The 19,831-nt window shown below is 35.5% G+C and overlaps 1 protein-coding gene across 3 annotated transcripts in view; it reads left to right on the top strand.

The window, feature by feature from the left end:
* LOC106068502 (uncharacterized) overlaps window positions 1-19,831 on the top strand; it is a 41,722-nt gene that overhangs the window by 8,536 nt on the left and 13,355 nt on the right. Inside the window, exons 5-12 of one of the 3 annotated variants that reach the window (XM_056011326.1) lie at window positions 1,138-1,269; window positions 3,150-3,338; window positions 4,408-4,506; window positions 5,496-5,532; window positions 6,990-7,015; window positions 7,298-7,354; window positions 8,316-8,441; window positions 9,132-12,471. In XM_056011326.1, coding sequence (XP_055867301.1) covers window positions 1,138-1,269; window positions 3,150-3,338; window positions 4,408-4,506; window positions 5,496-5,532; window positions 6,990-7,015; window positions 7,298-7,354; window positions 8,316-8,441; window positions 9,132-9,187 — 722 coding nt within the window. In that variant the 3' untranslated portion in view covers window positions 9,188-12,471. Of the gene's footprint in view, window positions 1-1,137; window positions 1,270-3,149; window positions 3,339-4,407; window positions 4,507-5,495; window positions 5,533-6,989; window positions 7,016-7,297; window positions 7,355-8,315; window positions 8,442-9,131; window positions 12,550-18,846; window positions 19,189-19,831 lie in introns of those variants that run through there. The other 2 variants (XM_056011325.1, XM_056011327.1) reach the window with 2 other exon arrangements.

Here is a 19,831-nt window from a genome sequence, read left to right as displayed (position 1 = left end):
TTTGTTGGTTTTCGAAATAAGGGTGAATAGATGCTACTTAATGAGAGATATGGATATATACATATATGGATTTAGTCCCCTTATTACGCGTTCATACAATTTTTTTCTTCAATTTCCCGTTCTTGGATCAAGTAGAAATTTTGCATAATTATTCATAGTCGATAATAATACACCAGTGATGCCCAACTTAAATTCGACCTGAGGGCCAATTTGATTTACGACACTCGTGTCGCGGGCCATATGAACGAAAAGTTACAAACACGAAATGAAATTGATCTGAAACTATTTGATTAGAAGCACAAGGATGCAGTACTTCATTAATTAAAAGGATATTTGTTTCACCCGTCAGAAAATGACTGCATTTCTCTACTTAAAATATGAGCAACACTGTAGCTCGCTTTACCACCCACTTGTTTTCTTGTCTCTCTTTTTTTTTGGTAAATATTCTCATCGAACAAAATCTCTAGACGTAATTTAATAATCTTTTATTTGCGGCTCAAACCAAGAATGCTGTTATATTAGTTTTAGAATGTATTTTATATATTGTTCGTTTTTGAACAGCCACACTTTCTTGATAAAACAAACATGTTGGCTTATTATCATGTTTCGCAAAAAAAAAACAAAAAAAACTAAAGATCCGTTCACTTTTCCAGGTAGATTCTAATTTACAGTCCCATTTAAAAACACGCACAAAAGTTTAAGATCATAATACCAATCCATCATAGAAAAATTGAAGGCCCTAACATAAGTAAGGATATATTATTCAACCTTTAAAAAAAAAAGGGGGCAAAAGGGGGGGGGATTTTTGGTACACTTTGTGCCGCCGTTTCGACGGGCCGGATGGAACCACGCGAGGGCCGGATCTTGCCCGCGGGCCGTAATTTGGACATCACTGTAATACACGAATCAATCCAAAAATTAACCAATCAGTTAATCATTTAGTACTAATTAATACAGTTGTTTAATATAGAAGAAATGGAGATTAACCCCATAATTTTCAAATAAATGACAGTACTTAGCGGTTCCTTCCCTTAAATAAGCTTTTTTTTTTTTTAAATTATTATTTTTCTATTGCATGTTTCAAAACTAGGCCAACTTGTTATATCATTACCTCTAACAAGAACTTTGTATTTAAAGTCAGTAGGCTCAACTCATCAAAGACATGTTTTGTAGAAGGAAATAGCACATCAATATCTTCCTGCAGGTGTGTGGAAGCTCTACTAGAGAATGTTACAATTCATTCATGTACCGAGACAGATGCATTCATTGGTATTTGACGTTGTTTATTTAATTTTAGTTTCATTATATCTGATGCTATTTTAAAAAAGAATTCTCTATTATTCCAATACAATGAGTTTGAGGTAGCTGAAATCGAATTTTATTTTCCTTAACCAAGAATTAATACTCGATTTTAAGTGGGGAAACAAATAAAGTCACTGCTACACTTACCTGGCAGTTCTAATTGCAATTTGTATGATTAGTGAGGTAATGTAGGTAAAAATATGTTATTTAATTGTTTTAATAACTTTTTAAAAGAAGATTTGCGTATATATGTTACAATGCACTATTTAGTTGACTATAGTTAGAATTTCATTATGAAAAAGTGATATAAAGAAATAAACACATCAAATGTCGATAAAGACAAGATAAACAATCCTATTATTTTTTCAATTAGTTTGAAATATCAATATTCGAGGGTTAGCTTAAGTCCCTTGAAGTCAATTATTCGCAAAGTAAAACTTCATCAATTCTCAGAATCTCAATCTGTCTGGATGAAAGCATTGCATAATCAAAGTTTCAGTGCAACTCTGTAATAGGTGTAAACACTGTAAAGGTTCTATTGTGCGTTGACGTAGTATTGTAATGTTACACATGAGGCTGGTTACTATTAGTGTGTCGCGAATGCGTAGACTGCTGGGTTCGTGCTTCCAGGAGTCACACTTGACACGTGACAGACACAGACATTACAGACTGACTCAAGTTCTCTTTGGCAGACAAATATAATGTTTATTTTATGCCGATAATAGCAATACTGCACCTTATTGGCAGTTACATCAAGACTTCCGATGTGAAACATAATTACATCCGCATAACAGCGGTATTAAATGTCCAAGATGATTAGTTACAGAATAAACCACAAGTAACGATAAACTTCACAGTTACTACTTTACTTTCTAAATCCAGAGAAAAACTATCAAAATACTTAAGTCCGTACTGGACCAAAAGATACTACTTGACTCAAAGTTACAACTCGACTTTCAAAGTCGCTACTCCTAAGATAATACATAACTGTCTCGTTAAGAGGATACCACTTGACTCTTTCTGACTGAACTGCAAGTCACTTTTAGTCATTCTACTTCCTGTTTTCTACATCAGGAATTCACGAGAATTTTCAACGTCTTAACCTGAGGTGAACATTCATTCAGGCAACTGTCAACTGAGACTGGGACAATAAGATATGGCATAAAAACTTATTGTTAAGTCCATCTAATGGCACTAGATCTAACCTATGCTGCAAGTCCGTGAAGCGGTACTATCAATACACATTCAATTTAAAAACCTAAATATTTTAATATTACAAACTTAAATTACATAATAAAAAAGCACAAACAATACTTCAAGTAAAAAGACACAATGTAATCTGGTCCAAATGAAACTTAATAAAAACAAATGCATATTCACTTTAGGCCTACTTTTAAAAGGATCAGATTTTTTTGTTACAGCCTAGTCTGAGTTTGTGTGTGTGTGTGTTACTATCATGGGTATTTTGAGCTTTATAAAGCTTTTCTGCAAGCTTTCAGTGTGTTCTGGGAAAATCTTCTGACAAAATAATTGTTATTTTTATATCGTGCTCTGCCAAGTTTCACGTTGAATCCTAAAATTCAAATATTTCAAGTAACACTTATCTAGTTCAATGCTGCATTACCCAATTGCTTTTTTATGTTTCTAGTTGTAAAGCATAATACGAAACGTATCGATGATAAATTTTCTTATAATTTTGTGTAAATATTTTCGGGGTGTATTCTTTATAGATATTTGTGAACAGAAATGTCAGTGACTAGTGCACTAACTAGTATCAGCTAGTCATATTAGTAATTGCGTCCTCTGGCTGTTACTTATGACTAACTACTTCATTCTTATTTCTTTAGAAGTAACATTGAATAGAGAGAACTCTCAGTCTGTTTACTGCAATAAAACTACTCAACTATCCGAAAGGACAACAGTGTCTGAAAATACTCCAGAGCTCAGTTCAAGTGAGTCTACAACTTCCTTGAGATATATGAAGGACACATCAGTTTCACCACAGCCTCCAATAGACTTTGACCACACCAGACAGGGTAATATTTTAACTTAGGACATAAAAAAGAGAAAAAAATCCACACTAAAGTTGTCCATATTATATTGATTTAAACATGGGATAATATTTGTGTACCTCAACATAAAATATAATTGTTATTTTATGTTTATAGCGTATTTTTATTGATTACATCTGTTCTCTTAAAAAAAATTAATTTTACGAATTATTGAAATACGCGATTTTGCTAGTCGATAGTAAATCTAAAAGACAGATCTGAATGTTTATCGGCTTTTTGTTGGGAAACTACTATCTACTGTAGATGGCTCGTAAAGTTAATTTGATAGGGATTTTGTACTTAGTAAAATGTAAATAAAATGCAAAGACAAATTTCTTTTCTAATACAAAATCTTAATTTTCACTTATTATCCTTATCACAACCCAAATTAGGCCCCGCGCAATCCATTTCGCATAGGGCCCCGCAACCTGTTGGACCGGCCCTGCAACCAGTAATCATATAGATCACTGTGATCGAAATGCAAACAAGCACAATAACACATAGGCAAACCATGGTTTTCTTAGTCTACAAATAACACCCTCCCTTTTGTTCTACCTTTCCCAAAAAGTATGAGGGACGTATTCATTGCCTCTCAACAGAAAGAGCCATAAAAATAGTGATTCTTGTGTTCTCAGGTAAAAGAAATAATTGCTTGTTTGTTTTACATATTTCGGATGTTCCTTCAGAGTGGAAGATAGTTTACTTCCTAGTCCAAACCTCCCACAGGACGAAGGGGATGGGAGCGGGCAAGGTTTGAACCCTCGACCGTCGATAAATCCGAACGACAGTCCAGCGCGCAAACCGCACGACCAGGCAGCCATCTATTCACATTTCCTATGACCCAAAATTTTTTTGAGGAAAAATAATACAAATTGTGCAAATTTTCAGCTTAATCCGAGATGGGGTGTAGGAGAAATAATGTATACAAATCTCTTACCAGACAGACAGACAAAGCGAGTAAATAAAAGCTTTGTAAAAATATAATAAAGTTTTGTTACAATTTTAATAGATCCTAAAATAGAGAAAACAATAAATTGTGTTACTTTCTTCATAGGTACTGCATCATTGATGACGACATCACTCACTATCATCAGTATTGTTGTGTTCACACTACTGGCCATGATCTTACTTTACAGATTTGTTTCTTATCCAAGTAAGTGATGAACATTGTTAGCTAGAATTTGTCCATAATTTCTTGATTCTATTCACATTTCCAATGACAAAATTTTTTTGCGGAAAAATAATACAAATGACACCAACGTTACAGTTGTTTTATATACCTAGATACTAATACACAAACATACCGAAAGTGCTGGAATATAGGTCATTGAAAAAAAAATAATTTAATTACTTATAACTTTTCATTATTTAATTGGACTCAAATTTGGCACAGAAAGGCAAGATACATGAGAAAAGATTTCTTAAATTTCAGAATTATCACTTCATTCACTATTAAATCAATTAAAATTAGATTGGACCCCACGATGACCTACTAACTATTGTAAATAAAAAAAAAAACGCAAACTAAAGCTCCATGGCCTACTAAAAGGTCTTCGATGCTAGCGATGGGAAGACCACATAAATGAATGGACGGACCTGCCTTTCAAAGTGGTTCTATCCAAATCGAGAAAAGAATGGAGAAAGACGGTCGACAAATCTTGCGTGGTTCTCCAACGTAGTTTCTCTATCTCGTGTAAACTAATCTATGCTCTTAATACATCCACGTTGACCAACTCTCACTACCATAAAGCAAACTGCTCACTCTGCAGGTGTTGTGGACTAGAATTGTGCTTGCCTTGGTCCATTCGGAATTTTAGCAGATTTAATTAGAGAGTGAGTCAAGGCTGATGAAGTCTTTCTAGATCTAAATATTAATCTTTTAGCGTTTACTGTAAGGCCAATTATAAAGTGGTTAGAGAATTGTGTCAGTAACGCTAATGGGTCGCTAAATCGTGTCAATTGTCTTTTCTTTTTTTTTTTTGCTATATATTAAAAAAACAACAACTTAAAAATGTTTAGTTTGGTATAATATGGCACATGAAAGGCGGAATTTTGTTTTTTAATTTATTGTTATATTATTTATTCTATATCCTTATCTTTGAGTTATACCTTTTTATTATCTATTTATTTATTTCTTATCAGAACATCTAATGTCAGTGCGGATAACCAAAAGCTACATGTAAGACTTATAAGACAATTTTATTTAGATTTGGACCATAATGTTCACTGCTACTTCTATAGTGTTATTGATTTCGTCTTCAACTTCAATTAGGAACTAGAAAGATCAAATGTGTATACACTGTTTTAACATTACAGACTCAGGACTTAGAAACTAATATAATGTAAACACTATGGGATAAATGAGACTTATTGTATCATTGGCCGTTCTTCTGTTTTACACATGTATGTAACTCGCCTTAAAGATGTATTCACAACATAGTACACCTGTTTGTTGTTTTACATCATTCAATGTATTAAGATCATTGTATGTTGGCATGGTCCTCCACTCTGTATGGTTAATTATATAATTTAATAAAGAGTGTTACTTTAGGGCGCGTTGTTGCTGAGTAGTAAAGCGATTGAAATCCAAACTGAGTGGTTTCGAGTTCCAATCTCAGTGAATTCGTCATTTTTTTTAGGACGCCCCTGAGTCCAACAAACTCCAATGGGGTTAGGTGATATTGGTTGGGGAAAGAAAAGGGGGTTGGTCTTTGTGCTGGCCACATAACACCTTCATTAACGGTCGGCAAAAAAACTGATGACTTTTAACATCATGAGTCGTACAAAAACTGTGAATCTAGAAATGTCTCATCCTACTTGACCCTGCTTGCTAACAACCAGACTGCTAACAACCAGACTTTCTAATAACCAGACTGCTAAAAACCAGACTTTCTAGTAACCAGACTGCTAACAACCAGACTTGCTAACAACCAGACTTGCTAACAACCAGACTTGCTAATAACCAGACTTGCTAACAACCAGAGCTGCTAACAACCAGACTTGCTTACAATCAGACTTGCTAACAACCAGACTTGCTAACAACCAGACTTGCTAACAATCAGACTTGCTAACAACCAGACTTGCTAATAACCAGAGCTGCTAACAACCAGACTTGCTAATAACCACACTTGCTAACAACCAGACTGCTTTCTAGACATTGATCATTTCAGTTTTAAGACTTTCGAAAAACTGAAACCAATGTTCACTTTTCCATTAATTCTTTCTCTCCGAAATCATCCCTCTCGTTCCAATCGTATTATTCGTTTTGCTCATTTGTATTTCCCTATCCTGTTACGATAAAGATTCAATAACATTTTTGTTTATAAGAAAATGTTATATTTGGTATTGAATCATAGGAGAATGCATGCTCTTTGTACACAACGCAAATTTAAAGTTTATAACTCCAAAAACCAATTTAGTTTAATGGGAGTCAAATCAACGTTGGCATCGTCAATTTGGAGAGAAAGAGTTAATATAAAGACCTAGAATCATAGATTAAAGACAGTGTTGATTAATTAAAGACAAGATAGATTATATTTTAAAGTGGTACATTGTACCTATGTTCTAATACATTGCATCTTTAATGTAAATTATCATTACCATCTATATTACATTTTTTTTCATTCATTATATAAGGTGTTTGACAAAGAATAACAATGGATGTAAGTTTTAATTACCCTTACTTTTAGTCTAAATATTTTTCCTTAAAAAAAAATAATGACAATTTAATAAAATAAACGACTCCAATAAGATATATCATTTGTGGTAGTAAATATTTAAAAACAAATTTAAGTGGCCTTTTTATTTCTCTGCCGTGAAATTTTAGAGATGAATGGCTTATACAGGCCTTAATCTGAAACGCACCTTAAATATATTTGTCATGTATATACATAGGACATACTCATGTGGTAAACTGTAAAGTATAATACCTTATTGTATTACAGATGAAATTGACAATACAGAAATCTACCACCTGTTCAATAAAATTACTTGTGAAAATGGTAACGTAATGGTCCTTAGTTCTCATCTCTCTTAGCTTGTTCTATTGATTATAATGTTAGGTCAAGGAAGGTGCAGGCCACAATTGTGGTAAAATGACAGACCACCAGCAGGTAATGCTTTAGTCTATGTAAATCGTGAAATATTATGTAGGTCATTGCAGGACTGCGAAACCAAGTAAAATACTACATTTATCTAATTCACCAAGAATTTCACACAAATACTCGTTTATTTATTTCGATAAATGTTTAAACAAATGGGAATGTGCATTATTAAAAAAAAAGTGTTTTTAAGATTTTGATTGTATTCAGCTTTTTTGTTTTACAATACCTCTATTCAGGTTGCACATTCATCTGCTAAAGCATTAACCTGAAACCTGAGTGGACACGGTTATCGAAAACGGCTCTAACGATTTTCCTATAAATCTGACAGTTGTTATTATCTTTGTGAAAATAATTAGTAGCTCTTCGGCCATACTGGGTAAACTGTAGTTTGCTGATTCATGTAACCCTTTCCTTGCTCTAAATAGCAATAAGATAGATGGGTGTTTCCATATGTAAGCCCCGTTCATGAACGAGTTAAATAATGTTCTAAATATAAGTCTAAGCCTATCATTAGAATATTATAAACTCTTGTAGATCTATGCATTCACTTAATCATGACTTTTTCTCATTGAAGGAGAAGTGGGGTGGGGTAAATATATTTATATATATATATTCGCGCATTTAGCTCCATAAGACGTAAAGAGGAGGTATTGTCTTTTTTTGTGTGTTTATGAAATCAATTTAATTTCTTTACAAAGCATGTTTCACTGAAATGTAGTGAAAAAAAAATGAAGTTAAATGTTGTATAAATGTGAAAGTCTTTACAATGAAACTGAACAAAACAAAATCCATATAGTCTCTACATCTACAGATCATTACACAACAAAACAAACTCCATATAAATTCTCTACATCTACAGATCATTACACAACCATCGAAGATTTGAAAAAAGAGAAGGAAAGACAATCGAGTGAATCTTTTTATACACCATCAGAACTGACACAAAATGGCGATTTTCATGTGCTTGAAAATTTCAGAACTGCAGGTATTTTTTGTTTAAATGTCTATTGTACTACTTCTGTATTGTGGTAGTGTTACATGAGTTAGGAACCAAGTATCCAAATATCATTCTCGGTAAACTTAGATGCACTAAACTACAAATTGGGCAGTTTTTAACTATAATATTATAGTTAAGTTGGTTGACGTAACTGGGGTGCCGCAAGGAAATGCTTTAAAGACTTGCTTAGGCGCCAACTGAACTATCACTGACATAGGAGAGAGCAACTGGAAGCAGGGGGCTTCTGAACGAGACATCTGGACGTCACAGGTCGAGGGAAACACATTTGAAGTCTCAACAAAATACTCTGCCGGCGGACAATAGTTTTGTCTACAAAAATAAGTAGGTCACAGATGGGTCTGCGCCGCCTCGACTGATGAAATACATCACTCGTTAGTAATCTCCAGACTCATAGTGAATTTTCATTGCACTTTCAAAATGAAGGAAGTTGTAATCTTAATGCAGCTTTATTCACAATAATTCTGCACTAGACCTGAAATCATAGGAAACATTTTATCAGGATTTATTTCTCATTTCTAGCAAGCTTATCGATTTCGATTGTATGCACTTGAACAGAAAGTTGATTTGCTTCACTTAAATAATCTTTATATGTCAGATAATAATTCACGCTAGTCTACCACACACAGTTAATCCTTTTTTTTTTCTTTTTATTTACAGGATGTTTGATGCAGCTTGGAAAAAACTGGGATTTAGATATTTATGAAAAGATTTGAGATTTATTTTAAAGCTTACAATTAAAACATTCATATGCCGAAGTGGGAGTCGACCCTTAGTAAGGTTGTGACAGAGCTTCGCATGAGGTTTACGGGACATGCTCTTTGATAAATGAATATTTTGGAAGCAGCTTGCCGCCCAAGGCGCCGAACGGCGCGGGAGGATCTAAATAAGTACGAAGAGCATTTTAGGTTTTTCAAATACAATTTTTTAATAGCAGGATAATGCATTGTAGATAGCCCCAGAATATGCATTTTGTTGGTATTCAATACCGGAAATAGTACTTGACTACAATACATGTCATTCGAAAGAATGAAGGGTCAGAATGTAATTAAGATAAATTAAGTACACACACACACACACACAAATCCTGGCTACGCCCATGCTAGCAGTAAAAGTATCTGTATAAATCAATCCACTGAAGCCCTTACCAAGGTCAATGACCAGTGTGTAATGTGTATGTAAAAGGCAAGTAACCCTGTAACATGTAAGAGGAAGCCATGTTATTGAATTAAGTACTGTTTGGTGAAATAGCAGATCATGAAAAGCCCTTTCCATCTATCCACCTTTAGTGGCGCCAGTGTCAGTGTGGCTTGAAGCCCTGTATGTTAACTAGGACTGTATCGTCGAGAAGATAGAGTAGGTATGATTCAAGACTTGAAGAACTAGAGATTGTAGCATGAGAAGCAGTTGATACATGTACAGCCGTTTACTTACATAAGAGCATTGAGCTACTAAAACAATAATGACTAATTTTATGTGTTAAGTAGTGTATATATGTCTCATTCTGTTCTCTATTCAAGTAATTTTTTAAATTCTACTTTTTATATAGTTGTTTGAATTAATTTAAATTTAAGATTTTTATATTGTAATTAACGTATGTTAAGTAAATAAAAACACAGATGTGCATCAGTTGTCACAACAGTAATTAGTTTAAATGTCCTGACAATAACCAAATTGAATGTGGCTTGTCGTCTGTAGGTCATGCTTACACAAATCGTTATAAAACAACACACAGATAAATGATACAAAAGTTATGGACACAAGTGAACAGCACTTAAATCATGTCTTTTATATGTATATATCTAAATAGATAGAACTACACAGAAGCTAGTATATGTAACTACAATTTCAGTGTTAACGAAGGTTTCATATGGCCAGCACAACGACCACCCGTCTTTACTTTTCTCCTAACAATGTCAGGTTCCCATGAAAGTTGGTCTTTACTGAGATCTGGATCTAAATTCATCGTTTTGGAAAACAAGCGCCACGCCCTCTTAGTATATTGACACTAAATGATGCTCTGCAGTCCATCCGGTCATGACTGCATCTAACAGGACACCACACGAACGACTTCTTGGGTTCAACAGAAGAAGTGGTTCCGGGACATCTCTGCCAAGATGGTTGACCAGTCTGGGTCCTGTCCTGCTGAAGAAGAACGTTAGATCATCTAAATATGATCCCATAACAGAGGAAGTTGATTTGGTAACATGCAACCCTCAGTACGCTGTAATCCGAACACCAAACAGGTCGAGAGGAAACAGTCTCATTACGAATGTTAGCCCCTAGGGAGGAACAAAAAGTTATAGAAAATGAGAATCAGAGTAGAACAGAGCTTGATATTGGCTGCCCCGTCCAAAGTTCACCTCCCAGGAATCAACCTACTGATTCTACGATGGTTGAAAAAACCAATAGCACCATCGAAGACATAGTCAGACCGTCGGAAACGCAAGCCGATGAAACTACACATAGATACAATCTTAGAGTAAGGAGAACTAGGCCCAATTACAAAGTGTAAAAGCTCATCAGCTTACTAGAACTCTTTAAGTTGACATTCAATTTGTCAATACTAGTCTCCAAAATGACATTTGTTTATTTTCCTATCTTCATTTTACTGTGTTACTTGACTTGAATATGATATTTGATCTATTATGTTATATTTTAATAAACTATTTGACCTATCATGGCATATCAATAGGTTACCGCATGTCATGCTGTTCTACATTGTTTTTTTACTTGAACCTCTATAATGATTCTACGTTTACTTCATTCTTTCATTGTCAATAATACTAAGTAAGCACAATTTGAACTGGGGGTGAATGTTATGAATATTATATGCTGTATCGGTTGTCGTTCTTATGTTTACATGTGCTTGTAATTCGTCCGTGAGAATGTGTTCACGAAATGTGTGTTGTGTAGTCATTCAGTGTATTAAAGCGGACATGGTTTTCGACTCATTATGTTCATAACCGGGGGGGGAACTATATAACTTATATTCATCTAACACTGAGGTTCAAACCTTTTACAAAGAGAGAGAGAGACATATAGTATATTAGTAAAATTATCATCGAGTCTAATGAAACAGCTCCATCTTTTTGGCTTCTCAGAAATTAGGGAATTTTATGGTGCTACACAAGATGAAACAGGGTGGAGGACACACATTAACCATGAGATATTATAATTGTATGACGACCCACAAGTAGTGACAGAAAAAAAAACAGACTACGTTGGGCAGGTCATCTTGAAAGAATGCCAGATAACAGAGGAGCGAAAATTGTGTACAGGAAAAAAAAAACAAAAGGCAGGCAACACAAAGACAGACCCCGAATGAGATGGATTAATAATATGGAGTCAGATCTACACGAGCTTGAGGTTAAGGCAAAAGACGAAAGGCCCAGGAGTGATCCGAATGGAGGGATGTGTTGAAGTAGACCAGAGCCCTCCTTTGGCTGTAGCGCCACTGGGATGGATGGATGGAAAGGGGCAGTAGCCTGCAGTTATTACAATGCAAAGTATAAATAAAGTATAAATAAAAGTGCATAGTAAATATTGTTTTTAAAAGTTTAGAATTTAGAGATGATTAAGAAAATTGTTTACGAAATAGTTTTCTTTCTGATACTTAAATTTAGTTATTACACCTATTGTAAGTAAGAATTTTGGGAGGTCGAAATCAGATTTTCAGAAGAACGTATGTGTTTTGTTGAAGTTTAAAGTCAATGACATTCTTTCAATTTTAAACGAAAGGAAACAATTCATCAATAAATATCATCAAAACACTCTTACTGACGTATCCACTTCAATTATCACTTGTTCTAGTTTCCTCTTTCTTGTTTTATTTTAAGTCTGACTAATGTAAAGAATAAGAAAAAAAAAATATTTTTCACAAAATTGTTTCCCTTGTAAGACACATCATAAGATTAGTCGTGAAATAGGAACATTTGAAAAACTGAGACGTGAACCTGTTTAAATAGTGTTGCTATTCATGTACATCTATGTATTCTGATCATGGAAATGACAAGATCATGGAAGTTATCATATAGACTTGTGGTGTTAGCTTTGGGTTTATTTCTCGGAAGTCTCAGTAAGTAACAAATACTATAGATCGGTCGGTATAAACAACGATGCATAAATACAATATGAGACTTAGACTTAGGTCCTACCGCGACGTTTGGCGAATTTGGCGGCAAGCTGTCTCCATAAAGATCTGTCATTGGCAATGTCTGAAGCCTCCTCCCACCTGGTGTCCACTGTTCTGAGGTCCTCCATGAAGGTGTGTCGCCAAGTAATACGAGGACGTCCCTGTTTGCGCTTTCCTCGTTTTGGCCTCCATGTCATCACAACTCTTGGTGTGCGTAGTTCATTTTGACGTAGAACATGTCCCGCAAACCTCATGCGACGCTCAGTCACAACCTCACTAAATGTTCGGCATAGGATTTCCTTCTTTGAGACTCGATCTGTGTAACTGACTCCCAAAATCCGTCTCAGCCATTTTTGTTGAGCCACATTTAGTCTTTTCTCAATTTTGACAGGGGACTTCCATGTCTCACATGCATATGTAGCAGTTGGAATGACGATTGTGTTGAGAAGGTGTATTTTTGGCTCGAGTCCAATGGCTTGGCTAGTCCAAATAGGCTGCAGCCTTTGGAAAATGCTCCCTGCCTTTCCTATTCGGCACGCTACATCATGGTAGGCATCCCCATCATTTGTTATGATGTTGCCAAGGTACGTGAACTTGTCCAGCTCTTCAAGCTTTGACTCGCCAAGTCTGACGGGGACACCCTTTGCCTTATATCCCACTCGCATAATTTTAGTCTTATCCAAGTATATAAGAGTGCCACTAAATAATGTAATTACCTTTATCTATCTCTTAGTCTGTTGGGGTTTGGGGCACCATGCAAGATTTGTCAACCGTCTTTCTCCATTCATCTCTATCTTTTTGCCTTAGTTAGAACCTCTTTCTATGGCAGGCCCGTCCATTTTTGTATGTTGTCCTCCCATCACTTTCTCTGTCTTCCTCCTCTTCTTTTTCCTGGAACTGTTCCCTAAGTGTATTTTTTTATGAATACATTTTAAATACTGTTCAAATAACCCCGACGATATAAAACTAAATTCATATTTAAATTAATAATGCCCTGCTAGTTTATGTCTAGATGTAGTTTTCATATGCATTATTTTTCGGATGTCTTAATTTTAAATTTTTAGTTAAAACAACATGAAGAATAAACATAATTTTTTTTATTTATTTTCTTTAATGATGGATTTAACATGCATATCTCTAGATCTAATTATCTAGGCCAATAATCTATTGACAATATCATTAATATTTACATATATGAGGAGTTTATGCTTGAAATCCAACTGGATTTGAATTCTTTTCTTGATAACAATGTCTCAAGTATAACATTTTCCCTTGTGTTTTTTTTTTTAAGTTTTGAGTTTATTTCGTGCTCCAAACAGAAGTGCTAGGCCAATTTCATTCTGTGGTGCTAAAAACTGCACACACGTTATCATAAAGCTTTTAAAATACACAAAAAAAGTTGTCATTTATAGTAATTAATGGGGTATTTAGGAGGGGTAGCACCTCTAGTGGACAGGCAGTCGTACCCTCTTTCTGAGGTTAGCTTGGCTCACTCTTGGTCCCCACTAGGTACCCAACTCTCACCTGTGGCTTCCCAGAAGCTGTAGCTTTGACTGGCCGGCTAAACCAGGTAGAGGGTATCTGACGTGTCCATGGCACTCAGTACACTGAAGTTCTGTCAAACCTAGCATGTGAAGTCTGGACTTGGCGGCCTGTGCGTAACGTCACAAAACTAGACTAATCGGACAGAAAGGCAAGTACCAGCACAGTGCTGTGGAGTACTCAAGAGCAGGACAAGACACACAGAAAGTCTCTGGTCATCCACTGCGCCCAAACTTGTCCTCGGACGTCTTGACCAAATCTTGCTTCCGAAAAAGGACGGGCTTTAGGGCGAGAGAGTCAGGTCGAGAGAGTCAGGTCGACGTGTTGCGCGAATCCTCCTCACTTTAATCCAAATTCCAGCGCAAGTCACTTGTTATCCCCCCCCAAGCAAAGCCCTCAGCCCCCTAGATGACAAAGTGGTCATCATCGAACCACGATGGACGAACTATACAATTACGCTATGAATGAAAATATATCGTTACTAGTAAAATACTGATCAGCTAAAGACACATGTTTTTTAAATGACGGGTTGCCCTGGTTTAAATAGTAATGTGAGAAGCAGGAAGTAAATAAGATTTTTTGACAGCATACAATCTATTTATTTGATCGTTATTTCTTATATTGCATACACCTTTATTACATTTTCCCCTCTATATGTTATAATTGCGCGAAAAAATGTAACATTTTAAATTTTGTCCAATATTTCCTGAGCGTTTATTTCTGTATACTTCATTCTTGGTGAATGTTATTTTAGTATAAGTATGAGTGTGTCGTAGGGTTTAAGTTCACCTATAAGTTGTGACCTTGTGAGCCTGTCCAGTGGTTCAATAGGTTAGTGGTAGTATAAGACTGTATGTGTTTGCGAGGTGGAGACCTCTGGTTAGAAAACTAGCAACATCCATAAAGACATGTTGTCTTTTGCTCAAATAGTGAAGATTAAACTTTGAAAATGTGCTGTTAATTTAAAACAAGTTTGCTATATGCATTATATATTACGGTTAATGTATTAGTAATATAATACAGTGTTTTTTTTTAAGCATCACATTGCATTTTTATTGGAAAGTTATAATGTATTGAATTTTTAATTATAAGGACGAAACGTGAACACTGTTCTATTATGAGATGAGTTTATGTCAATCCATGTTTAAGTCAATTAGATTTATGTTAAATATAAAGATCTTCAAATAAGCAAGTATGCATTATACAATAGCAGCACAGAAGTACAAATGTTTGTTTGTTTTATATGTTTCGGAAGTTCCTTCAGAGTTGAAGATAGTTTACTTCCTAGTCCAAACCTCCCGCAGGACGACGGGGGATGGGAGCGGGCTGGGTTTGAACTCTCGACAGTCGATAAATCCGAACGACAGTCCAGCGATCAAACCGCACGACCAGGCAGCCATCCAAGTACATGACTAGCAATTAGGAACAATTATACATAAAACGCTGAACCAAAATCTTCAAATACAAAAACAAAATATAATAAAATAATCGGAAAGCCACATAGATAGACATAGTAACTCCGTCCGATATGTTAGGAAAAATGTTTACAAATGCTCCTTCTTCCCTAGTGCTATTAGATCAGGAAAATAATGACTCGGCAAAATTTAAGTCATTGGCTAACATGCATGACTAGCATGACGCGTAGGTCGTAACCATCTTCTTTTTGAAGTGACGTCCGCATAATATAAGATAAGAATACTAATTGTGAATAGAATGTGAAAAATAGAGTAGCCTTTCATAAGGACTTGAAGTGACACAGGTATCAAGCTAACAACCGATCTAAAATCAAATGTCTAGATGTCGTCCAATTACGAAACTATTACGATTCATCTATTTTCTATGAGATGAATTTCTGGGCTTTAGATATTGTCTGAACGATGTCCTCCACACAGCAGTTCCCCGCCCCTTCTCAACTCTACTAATCTGTCCAAAGGAACAACAAATGTCAATATAGTTTGGAATCAACGGCCCTGCAGGCTCTGCCAGGGTGTAACATTGTGTGCTACAAGCTTCCTACGACTCGTCTTCTCGTGATTTTTCCTCAAGATAGACTCCGGAGGTCTTTCCATGTTTGGATATAGCTACAATGCAGCTGAGGGTTTAATTAACTCCTAGGTGGGTAGCCAGCCAAGACTTCTGTTAGTGATAACAGCTCCGCCGGAATCACTATCTAAGCCACACGTGAAAGCCAGGAGTTAGCCTGGTTGTCAGAATGGATGCCCTTGCGTTATTTTGTGTGTGATTCCTACAAATCAATGAGTATAGCTGAGATGAGAAACAGGACACCATGAATATATATATATATATATAAGTGTGGAAAGCAAAGAATATGAACAGGACGCGAGAACAAAAAGTGTATCATTTGTAATAACTGTCTCAATGGTTTTAAAGAGATAGATTGACACAAGAACACTTACAAGATTTCCTATTAAAGACTTTCTATAAGAAATTGTTGTGAACACGAGAACATAATTATTAACGACGTGTCAACAAGTAGTTTGTTCATGAAAGACTTTGCAATCCAGTGAACGTTAATAAAGTCTGCAATTTTCGTGGCGCATCGTATGACTGACAATTTGTGGGCTAAATTCTATGCTTATGCGAAGGCCAATTTTGACACACGTTCCACCCCTGCTAAGTAAGTGAAAGTGTTCTTAGCACTTTCTCCTCAAATATGTTGACGCTTGATCCCAGATATGAAACGTAAATAATATTATTAAATTAAAAGATAAAAAATGTATAACACAATGGCACATATTGTCAGTATTAATGATCCAAAAACATCAAATGATACACAAACGCAACTATAGCCCTTAAACTGGTAAAGACGCTCCGAATAATGGCATAGAAACACCAGCACTGACAATGACACTCAGAGGCTGACACGGGTATTTCTGAACCGACTATTAAGCGCCACACTAGCAGTAGCTGAGTCCTACCAAAGAATAGGACAAAAACAATAAAGTTAAGGCTGTCCATAGCAAAAAGCCCAAAGCTCAAAATGGCGACAAAGCAGACAAATCTAAGGATGACATCTTACGTCACAAGAAATCATGATGTGTAGCCACAAGAACAAAAAAAAACAACAAAAAAAACCTCACAAGTGCCAAATGACGTGTTTGAAAATTATGCCATAGAACCTAAAAGAACGAGGCGTGCTATTTTTAAAATAACTACACAATAAATATAGTATATATGAATGGTTTAAAAAACCAACGTACTCTCTACAAAAAAACGAACTCCGATAGAGACTCTAATTGTATCCCCAAATGCGATGCAGCAAACTTTTTACATGTGTCAAACACTGTGTATTTTTATCGTTTCTGATGAGTATCTAGAGTGGTAAGCGATTTGAGATCGAAGATGACCTTTACAAGGTCATCACTGCATTATTTCTTAAAAATACTAGGATGCTAGAGAGCTGAACGGTAAAGCGCTTGGCTTCGGAACCGAATCCTGGTAAAGACTGGGGCTTATATTTCCGCATCTTTGGGCGCCTCTGAATTCATTTAGCTGACATTAGTTGGGTAAACGTAAAGGAGTTGGTCTTTGTGCTGGCCACATGACACCTTTGTTAACATCATCTGCCCTATAGATCACAAGGTCTGAAAGGAGAATTTTACTTTTTTCTTATAAATACCTAGTGGTGAATTGAAATAGTGTGTTTAATATCTAATTTACTAAATGTTATTTTAAACAAGGTTACAAAAGACAGTTTGTGTGGAAACACAAACTTAAAATCGGCCCCCAATATGGTCCACCCAGGCAGGCTTCAATATTTTCAGAAAGAACATCCGAATGAAATTATATCAAAGACAAATGAGAGATAAGAATGGAGAAAGAAGGTTAACAGATCTTGAGTAGTGTCCCAACGGTCACGCAGATCAAAGGATAGGTGAAAGTGAATGTAAAGTTAGATGTGAACCTGGCCTAACTAGTTCCCCTTTCAGACCTTGTGGTCTATAGGGCAGATGATGTAAAGTTTATCTGTTTTTGTGGCCTACGGTTAACGAGGGTGTCATGTAGCCAGCACAACGACCAACCGCCTTTACCTTTCCCCAAGTAATGTCAGGTACCCATTAGAGCTGAGTGGACTCAGAGGCGCCCAAAAAATTCCAAAGTTGAAAATCCCAGCCTTCTCCAGAATTCGAACCAGGGACCCCCGGTTCGGAATCAAAACGCTTTACCGCTCAGCCACCGCGCCTCCCCTGGCCTAACTGATGTCTAATAATTGATCTAATTGTTTTGAGAAGGCTCAATCTCTTATTCAAATCCTCAAAAAAAAAAAAAAAAAAAAAAAAATTCCGCAAAAAAGATAAAAGTTCAGGAAAATGAAGTTTACATGATTACTATTCGTCTAACTTATGTTAGATTAGGTCTAACTTATAATGCATACTAATTAGCTTTTTCTCTTTAAAAACTGCTTGCATAACTGATTTTAAAAATTAGATTTTTCGCTTTCAGAAAAAAAAAAAGTAGCCGTTGCATCAGAACTTTGAATGGTCTAAAATATTGTGATGTCGGATTTTCAATATCTTTTCTAGTTTACGAGATCAAAACGGGACGGACGGACAGATAGACAGACGGACAGACATTTCGCACAAAACTAATAGCGTCTTTTAACCTTTCGGGGGCCGCTAAAAAAACGCACAATTAGTACGTAAGTTTATATTTTACATTTTTTTAAAAATATTTCAGGTAAATCTACTGACCGCGAGGAATCTATCATCCTACAAGAAAATGTCTCTAAATCTATGGACATGGACATATCATCTAGTAACCTTAAAATTGAAAATACCATATATATACGTAGTAATAACATCACACTGTGCGTATGTAGACAAGATAATGTGTGTAACAAGAAAGATAAATCAAATATCTTTAATGTAACAAAAACCAAGGATGGAATTCTTAGAGTATATTTTGAAAATGTAGTTAGAAACAATCCCATTCAAATAAATGGAACGTGGCAAGTCTGTAATACCAGTGAAATTGGAAATAAATGTGATGAAACTTTAACTAGACATGTTTTTATTTACGGTAAGTTTTATATTTTGTGCTCGAGTATCTTTTCAGTACACCATACAAGTCAAGGATACTTTGTGGTGATACGGCCACAACAGAAATGTTGGAAATGTATACGCTCCAATGGCAAAAATAGGTTGTAATCCACTGAACTAGAAAACGTTTAGTGCTTTCAGGTCTCTTTATTAGTACTCATGTCACTGCCTGGTTTTGGTAATCTGAACACTAAACATTCAAACATGAAAAACTTTCATAGAAATATATTTTTTCAATGTCAATGTCATGTTATCCATTAGTTTGGATCCTTCATGTCATTTATGTAACAGATCTAGACCAACAACAACTGTGCGATTAATAATATCTCCACCAATTGTTTTTACTTAGCTCTACTTAATGCTTTGATCTGAGATCCTATCACATGTCTGGATCAATTGGGAAATGTGTGAAATGGGGAGAGAAACAACGGGATATTTTGCCTAATCACTTTTTAAAAGCATTTATAAAAAAAAGTGGGGAATGACATTAATTAGAACTTATAGTTCAAGCCTCCCTAAGAAACAGACTAAAAGCTCTTCTGGTGAGGTACTAATGAATATAGAAGATTGTATAGTTTGTATTGTTTGTTTTAAACTTATTTTAAAGAGGCTACCTATAAAGT

The sequence above is a fragment of the Biomphalaria glabrata genome, chromosome 14, assembly GCF_947242115.1.
Source record: "Biomphalaria glabrata chromosome 14, xgBioGlab47.1, whole genome shotgun sequence".
NCBI lineage: Eukaryota > Metazoa > Mollusca > Gastropoda > Planorbidae > Biomphalaria > Biomphalaria glabrata.
This window is presented reverse-complemented; position numbering and strand designations above follow the sequence as displayed.